The sequence below is a fragment of the Anomaloglossus baeobatrachus genome, chromosome 4 (assembly GCF_048569485.1).
Source record: "Anomaloglossus baeobatrachus isolate aAnoBae1 chromosome 4, aAnoBae1.hap1, whole genome shotgun sequence".
Classification (NCBI taxonomy): domain Eukaryota; kingdom Metazoa; phylum Chordata; class Amphibia; order Anura; family Aromobatidae; genus Anomaloglossus; species Anomaloglossus baeobatrachus.
This window is the reverse complement of record NC_134356.1, coordinates 341,235,259-341,244,466: the sequence shown is the minus strand read 5'-3', so window position 1 is coordinate 341,244,466 and position 9,208 is coordinate 341,235,259. Positions and strand designations below refer to the sequence as shown.

Here is a 9,208-nt window from a genome sequence, read left to right as displayed (position 1 = left end):
CACCCAGTAATTAATATTCCTGTCCGGCGGTTAATTATTTATTTTTTTTTAAAGAAAACATTTTCTTGTTACATCAGAATTTTAATCTTTTATGTTATGTGATAGTTTATGATATCCTACTGTCAAACTTTATGTACAAATATAGAACTAATATCATTGTAATCCTCTAGTTTTTCCAGTTACAGGTATCACCATTTTGGTTTTCAATGCAGATATTCGGCATTACTCAGAAAGAATTCAGCCAGCTGCTTCTAGATCTTACTTGCAGCATTAACAGCTTCTGTTCATTCCCCCACTCCCCCTCCTGCACAGCCTTTGTGTAAGCTTCAGTGCTGAAAGAACTGGCTATGCTTTGCCCAGACAGAGAATGGCACTGCTGCCTCAAGTGCTACTACAATGTACTGAGGTAAAGGATTTTCTTCTCTTTGTTTGGAAAATCCGATAGGGCATGTAAATACTGCCTTTAAAATGCCAGTCGGAGTCTTAAGTAGCCAACCTTCTTGTGGGAGATGCAAGCAGATGTGTGTGAGGGCACACAGCAAGGTGTGATAATTGTTCAGAGTGACATTAGATGGAGAGATAGTGTAGAGAAGGGAGGAGAGGGGTTGTCTCGTTTACAGCCATACACAGGCGCAGAGAATAGGCTTGGAAACCCTACAGGCGGGGCTCTCTCCACTGACAGCAGCAGTACGACCAGGGAGAAGCCTTCAGAAACAGAGGTTCTTCTTCTTCTGCACCTTGAGGGCCAACAGGGCTTCTTCTTTTTCTCCTCACCTACACTCTGTAGAAGTCAGACAAAGGAATATTCAAGGAAATTGTCAAGTCTGCTCTCTTTCCGGCCATGGAAGCCTGTTGTCTTTTTTTCTGTCCAGCCTTTAATCTGATCTGATGACATCTCTGCAACCTGTTTACTCTGAGCCTAGGAGGGATTATTTTCATTTCTGATTATTAGGAACAGGAAGAGCCGTCCCTTGATGTCTTTGCAATGAAGCACTGAAAGAACATTTAAATGAGCAGCTAACAGTTCTTACAAAGACGGTGGCACAAAAAGGGTGGAGCCCTGGTATTTGTATGAATGTACAGCATTGGCAACCTGAACTTTTTCTACTGACAGCTTGTGCAGTGATGCCGGAATGACTTCCACTCATTGAATTGCGGTGTCATTTACAATATGTTTCAGAGGTGAAACTTTACTCCAAGGAGTGCGTAATTTATTTACACCCTATTATTTCTCTGTTCTCACTGCTTTGTCTGGCACCGTGGAATCAAGTGACATGCACAGAACCAGCGATTTCCTCCTTGCTTTTTAAACATGCAGTTACCAATTTACATTATATCTTTTTTATTTTTTGGAGCATCAATAGTGAGCAATCATGAACTGCAGGATGATCTAAACAGGGTGGAATACGAAGATGGCACAACCTGGTGCCAAGATCTGTCGCCTTTTCTGGGCAAAGTTCATTCTAAAAGGACAATGAGTCAAACTGTTGATAAAAAGTCTACCCAAGACGGTGGTTTAAGAAACATTATTTGCAAATTTTTACACAAAAGCTTAAGCAAGCCTATAGGCTCTGCATTGATTGAGCAGAATTCACATCAGCAAAATGGCAAGCAAGGACAGAGAACACCTGCACCAAATATGCAATCTGAAACCATTCCCGGGGAGCGAAGAAAACTGAGCAACACAGCCATGGAAACCAGGCATGAACCTGAAACACCTGAGCAGCATCCTAAGGATCATATGGCCATGGCATATACCAGGGCAAGACACAAAAGGGAAGCATATGAACGTCAGTGGAAGAAGGGAAATGACAACTCAAATAAAACCAACAGTGAAAAAAAACTCTTAGTGGATTTGAATGAAACTTTTCAGAGTTCCAATGTGGGAAAAGAGACAGAACCTCATGCATTGTCCTTAAATGGATCAGTACCATATGCTACCAATGATTTGAAAGTGTTCTCTGATAATATGGAAGCTAATCAAGCTTTAGTACCAAAAAATGCAACAAATAAAAAACTGCACATTAAGAATCCATTTTACCCTTTAACAGAAGATTCGTATGGCGCATACGCAGTCATGTGCTTATCCATAATTATATTCGTTATTGGGATTATGGGTAACATGGCCGTAATGTGCATAGTTTGCCATAACTATTACATGAGAAGCATATCCAACTCACTTTTGGCCAATTTGGCCTTCTGGGATTTTTTGATCATTTTCTTCTGCCTCCCATTGGTAATATTTCACGAACTGACCAAAAAGTGGCTGCTGGAGGATTTCTCTTGCAAAATCATTCCTTATATTGAGGTAAGTTTTCATAATTGTGTTTAATAAGTTTGTTACTGGTGGTAATATTTCACTGTGCATGGTTTCCACCAGGTTACTTGTAGTAGTGTTTTGCCAATGAGGGCTTCTATATCATATATTGTTTGCTGTAATGTTCCATTTCACTCTGTTTCAAGACCTATATATTATAGCGCTGCCTTTTAAATGCACAAATAATGTTATGGCACTGGATACAATTTTACCAAATAATTGGACATTGAGGCCCCATTTTATTAAAACTGTCATTGTACGCACCAATCTTTGTGAGGGCCTTGATGGAGTAAGAGCCGTTTGATTCATTAAGTGCTGCATGCAACTTAATGAATTTGGTGTATCTTAGAAGTGATGTGTGTCTGTGTGTCTTGCAGAAAATTTTACTCCAGACAGGTACTGGTGTAACATTTCTGGTATAAGGTGCCACAACTGATCATGAGTTAGACAAGTGGGCATTGCCACATCATCATCCCACCCCAGCTCCTCCCACTTAGGTGGAGCAGTCCCAAACTGCCACAAAAACGCCAAATCTCGCAAATTTCTTCCACAGCCCTATTTCCTGTCAAAATTTTGCCAATTTTCCATGGTGTTTTACACTAGAATTCTGATGTAACCACCTTAGTGAATCGGGGTCTTTATTCCCGAATGTAGGGGGGAACATTACCTTCACCATGTAATGAAGTTAGTTAGGAAATCCCCTCTAGCAGTCAGCAGGTGGGAAGTGATGCTTTTTCATGGCTTGGTTCCTGGTACATCTCACACCAATCAATCAGTAGGTACGATGGCCCTTTACTGGCTACTATCAAATCCATGAGTATACCATTATTAGTTTTATTAAGCATTTCCTTTTACGTTTACTGTTACTTGTGTTTTTCTCATAACGAATTTAATATAAATGTATAATAGTTACATCATCCTTATTTGATATTTTTAAGACTGTTGAGTACTTTTTTTACACACACTTAGGCCCGTTTCACACGTCAGTGAAAAACACAGACGTTCTTCACTGACGTGTAAAACACGCACATGTCCCTCCGTGTTCCGTGATTCACGGCACACGTGGGTTGTCCATGTCAAATCCGTGATCCGTGATTGCATATGGACATTACGCACCTGCCTTCACTGCTGCTGTCCATGGTGCTGATCTCCTCGGGTCTCCAGCGTCCGCCCACCGCTTTCAGCACCTACTTCCTGGTCGGGTTTTCCTGCTCTCATGAATATTCATGAGCCAGGCAGAAACTGCCGAGAGCGGAGGCTCCAGAGCGAATCGCAGGCAAGGTAAGTTGAAAATTTTTAATATTTAATATGTCCGTGATTTTCTGGTACGTGTTTCACTGATCACACACGGATCACACCATAGTGTGGTCCGTGGGTAATCAGTGATGTCAGACAAAAACTGACTTGTCTCCGTGCAGAATCACGGCCACGGGTGTATGCTGCACGGAGACACGTTCAGTGAAAAATCACTGATGTGTGAGCAGACCCATTGATTATAATGGGCCTGCGTATGTCAGTGATTCTGGTACGTTTTAAAAAAAGCCCAAACGGACCGGAATCACTGACGTGTGAAAGGGACCTTAAAGGAATTTTCCAAGATTAGATAGGTTATGTATAGAGATGAGTGAGCACTATAATGCTCTGGTGTTCGGTACTCGTAACGAGCAGTTGGATGCACATATGGACGCAACTCGGGTACCTGAGAATATATAAGTCAATGGGAAAGATTTCCTGGAAATATGCTTGAGTTCCCCATTGACTTCCATTATACTTGGGTACTCGAGTTGCGTCCATCTGACCATCCAACTGCTTGTTACGAGTACGGATCACCCAAGCATGGTAGAGCTCGTTCATCCCTAGTTAGGTGCACATTGGGCATATACACAGCAGACTGTCTGGATTTTCAGGACAGGAAATCTGCAGCATATTACTGTAGTAGGATTGGAGTTTTATGAAATCTCATCTATAATTCTGAAAACTGAGTGGCGCTGCTTATTTACAACCCATGTTACTTTATGTTGTTAATTTCACGCTATGCGATGCAAAGGCTACAACTTGTGCTCTATCAGCACCATGTCCAAAGTGGAATCTGCACCATTTGGTGAGGATTTTGCTAATGTTTAAGTGATGTTTCATCTTACCCCCAAAAAGTTCTTTCTCCCCAAGAAACCATATTATACTTTGTCCATGGGCTATTCAAAAGTGAACAGATGTGTCACTGTTTCAGGTGGAAAAAGAGAAGACCTATTATTTTTCTTAATGTAGGACAACCAGTATAGGAAATTGGATTTGTTAAATTATTTCACTGGAACCTGAATGATTTCTGAAGGGTTTTTTTTTGTTTTGTTTTTTTACAATATAAGATACTTTTCTGTGTATGTGTGAATAACATGTATTCCCTATTCTAGAGTCTCTCTTGACAAGTACCAACTGGCACAATATCTAGCAAAAGATGAGCAGGAGAGAGTGTGTGCCAAGTTTTTGTCTCTGCTTTGGAAAAAAAATATGGTCTCCTAAAGCTGTTTTGCCTGTCTCCAATTGCCATGCATATTTGTTCCTTATTTAAAAGTGACCAGCTTAACATCGGTGCCAGTTTTGTGCCATTCAGCTTGTATCCCTGCCAAGCTCACAGCTAACTGGCTATAGTCCATTATCACTCACATTGTGCATGATTTGGAAGAAAAGAAATCAACGGCCAAATCTGCCATCAGTGTTTTTCTTCAATTAGAAATATATGTGTATGATATTTTTTTCTAAAACATAATTACACAAATGACAGTATTTCTATTCTGACTTTCTCTAGTTTCTCTGGTCTGATCTATGGGATGATGGAATGCAAAATTCTACATCCTGCTTCAACTTGTTTCTATCTCAATGAATGCTGTAGTCAGTAATCACACATTGAAGAAAGTTTGCTTTTAAAGATTTCTATTAATCGAGTATCTGCAGAATAGTCAATAACTACAGTTTATATATCACTCTAAGCAATTTCAGATATTACAAAGGACAGGTACACACCTGGGCACTGTTCCCTCTGCCAGTTAATACAAAAGCGAATCAAATTAATATTGATGCACAATGCCCTAATAATTAGCTATAAGGGCATGTTTGCACATTGCATCTTTGTGGTGATGACAAAGATGCATGTTTTTGGTGCAAAAAACGCATCCGAGGCAAAAATGCATTCAAAAAGCGCATGCATTTTTGACACTTTTTTTTCCAATATGTTTTTAAGTGAAATCTATTGCATGGAGGGCTCAAAAACGCTGGAGAAAATGCAGAAAGAATTGACATGCTGCATCTTTGTGGTCACCATAAAGATACAGCCAAAAAGGCTGCAACTTGTGGACAGAAAAAGGGAAATCTTATAGACTTTGCTGGGGAAGGAAATGCATGCAGTTTTGGTACTAAAACGGCACCCAAAAAAATACAGTGTCTGCCTGAGGCTTAATATAGCCAAAAAGGCCACAAAACATCCAGGTAGAGAACATCCTGCTATAGCACAGTGAAGGTATCATCTGCATCCCTGGTGGTCTAGGGTGATAGTGACTCGGTAATGTCTGTATTTATAGTGGACTAGGTCAACAAATCGCGTAGTGCCAACATCCCTGTGGATCTGAAGTAATTGAATTGTTAATTTTAAGATCCTCTGTTAAGAGTTGGAAGGGTAAAAGATTATTACAATGGTTTTATATAGGTCTATAGGTAATAATTGTGAAAAGAAGCAATTTTCTAAATCTCTCTATGGATACATTTTCTAACACTCAAGATTTTTGGCTTTTTGTTTCATTGTTTTCATCTCATAAACTAAGGAGACCAACCATTGCTGCAGGTCTAGGAGCCATGGCAAGACAGGCAATAAACCACCACTATTCAGCCCCATACACTGCTTTAGGCCTCTTTCACACGTTCGTGAAAATCACGCATGTTTTTCACGGGCGTGTCAAAGGTGCGTATTGACCTGCGTGAGCCGTGTTTATGGCACACGTGTGTTCTCCGTGTGTTATCCATGATAACACACAGAGAACAGGAACTTTCTGCTCACCTGTCCTTGGCTTCGCTGTCCGTGGTGCTGATCTTCGGTCTCCGGTCCTGCCGACTCCCCGCTGCTGCTGCTTCCGGCCGCAGTGAAGTGAATATGCAATGAGCGGCGGTCGGAAGCAAGTGACAGCAGAGACAGGAGGGCTGAGTAAAGTTTTTTTGTTTCTCAAACACGTGTGTTTTCTCCAGCGCGTGTCACACGGAACACCTCCGTGTGGTTCATTTGCATTCTGTGTGACACCCGTGATGCCGGAGAAAAACGGACATGTTGACGAGTGGAGCACACGGACACGCGTATGCTCCACACGTACACACGGTCCGTGGCAGAACACACACGTGAGCGCAGGCCCATTGATTTTAATGGATCTACATGTGCCCGTGTCTCCAGTACGTGGGGAAAAGGACCAAACACGTACCGGAGACACTGACGTGTGAAAGAGGCCTTAAGATGTTTTTTGGGCATGTACAGTTGCTCACAAGCAGTTCAATAGTTCTTCTCACAGTCCACCTATAAAGGAGATTGTTGCTTACCAAAGCTAATTGTTGCAATCACAGCACTTGGAGCTCATTCAGATGTCCCTACATATCGGTCAGATCTCTGGTCGCAATGCACAGACTGGTCTTGGCTCTTCTGACCCCTGCATGACAGCCTCATAGAAATATACAAAGTTGGCATGCTCCCGTTGGGAGACTCACGGCCTTTGTGGTCCAAGATCAGACCAATATTCATGGACATCTGATTGAGTGCTTACTCTGCTGCTGAGACAAGGCTGTTTTTATACCAGTGCTGGAATGCTTTTAGGTTAGGAGTAGAGATGGGCGAATAGTGAAATTTTCATGTTCATATTATCATTATCAAATACTGAGTACTATTCCAGTATGCGTTACGAATAATGAACCTAATGCAAGTTCGATGGTGAATCCAAGCAGTTCTCTGGAAGACATCCCAAAAAAATGCTCCATTTCCCCATTGACTTGTATTGGGTGCATTATTCGTGACGAAGACCAGAATAGTTTACGAATAATCCAAACACGAATAGTTACTAGTCACTCATCACTAGTTACAAGTCCTATAAAGGTCATGCTTCTGGCCGAACTGCCATTCAAACATTAGAGAAAGTGAGATTTTCAAGGGGTTGACCACTACTGAATTAGATCAGGACACCATAGAAAATAAAAACAATTCCTCTCCCAGCAATACAATTCCGGTGATGTTGGCGCTGCTGTTGTCCGGACTTTATTTGTGTCACGTAACCGCTACAGCCTATCAGTGCCACTAATTGACTGCAACTCATTAATATTAAATCAGAATGGACATATTCTCGGACAAAATAGTAAAGGCTGTCGCTAATTGGCTGCGGCAGACACGTGACACAATACTGTCACATCATCACCTAGGAGCAGCAGGGCTGAAATTGCTAGAATGGCGCCACTATGGGAAGCGACTATACATTGTTTTTATTTTCTATGGTGCCCTGAATTTATTAGCAAGGGTTGTCCATAGTGGATAACTGATTTAATTATTCATCATAATGTTGGGCTGGAGTTACAAACTACATAGCCCAAAAACCATAAAGGTGAGTGACCCACTGTTAGGGAAGACATAAAGGTATGAAATCGTATTGTAATACTGGAGTTTCCTTGCATGGGGCATATCCTACAGCAGACCTATATCCTCCCATACACAACTTTCTTGAATATCTCAATGAAATTGTGGATTTACTAGAATTGCCAACTTACTGAAGCTCAGGAAGCGTGTTTTCATTTAAAGGGGTTGTCCACTACTCGGACAACCCCTTCTCAATCTTTATGATTCTTCCTTTTAAAATAATAATACTTACTCACCTCTGACTCTGTTCCATTGATGTTGGCACAGTCTATCCTGGGAACGCGTACCAATGTTACATCACTGGAGTCCTGAAGTTATACAGCAGACGCTTCACTATCCCCGCCGTCGGACAAATCACATACATCCAGAGGAAGTGAGAGAGCACCACGATCACTTCCTGTGGTTGTAAGCGATTTTTGCAAAGGCGGAAAGAGTGAGGCGACAGACACAGTGCCAACATTATTGGAACAGAGGTATTTGGGCATTGAGTCAAGTTGCATATTCTATAAACCAATACAATGGAATTGAAAGAAAAAAGATGTGATCGAAGATTTAATTCAAAGGGTTTTATGAAAATATTGCAATAACAGTTTTGAAATTGTAGTCATTTTTTACATCGCTCCATCATTTTTACAGTTTTACAATCAATTTGGTTAAAGACTAAATAGTTTCATTGCCTGGTGTGGCCTTTTACCCCATAATTTCACTGCAATTTAGAGAGAAAAAGGCCTGCAGTTAATTGTATGGTCTTGATTTATGAAAGCTTTTATTCCAGAAAACTGTCACAACATGTTTTACATTTCTAAATTGTTGTACAATGGGAAGTTGCTCAAAAAGTTGTGGCTTTTTGTGTATTTACATCAACTTGTAGCAGTTCGACAAAAAGGGTTGTGCTGCAGAGGAGCCAGGGCAGGACGAGGAGTAACTATTCTTCTTTCATTATATTCAGATATTCAGCAAATTTCGTACTCCAGAAATGCTATTCTAGTTGCTGATTTGAGTAGCCATTTCTGGCAAAGTGTATGTGGCGCCCCTGCGGCTTCAGGCGCCACAGGGTACTGCACCTCACTTAAGGTGCAGTGTTCGCCTCGGATCCGGAGGAGGTCGTTGCCGGTAACAACCACAACTACACTCAATCAACACATAACACGGGGTTCTGTCACTGGGACCGGGCTAGAGTAGGTGCTGGGGTGGCCATCACGAGGTATGGGACCTCATGCCCACTAGTTCAGGGACCCAGG

At 41.5% G+C, this 9,208-nt stretch overlaps 1 protein-coding gene across 1 annotated transcript in view; it reads left to right on the top strand.

The window, feature by feature from the left end:
* The first annotated feature begins 366 nt into the window (after nucleotides 1-366).
* The window catches only part of GPR37 (G protein-coupled receptor 37), a 78,322-nt gene continuing 69,480 nt past the window's right edge, over nucleotides 367-9,208 (top strand). Inside the window, exon 1 of the mRNA XM_075342541.1 lies at nucleotides 367-2,308. Coding sequence (XP_075198656.1) covers nucleotides 1,313-2,308 — 996 coding nt within the window. The 5' untranslated portion in view covers nucleotides 367-1,312. The remainder of the gene's footprint in view (nucleotides 2,309-9,208) is intronic.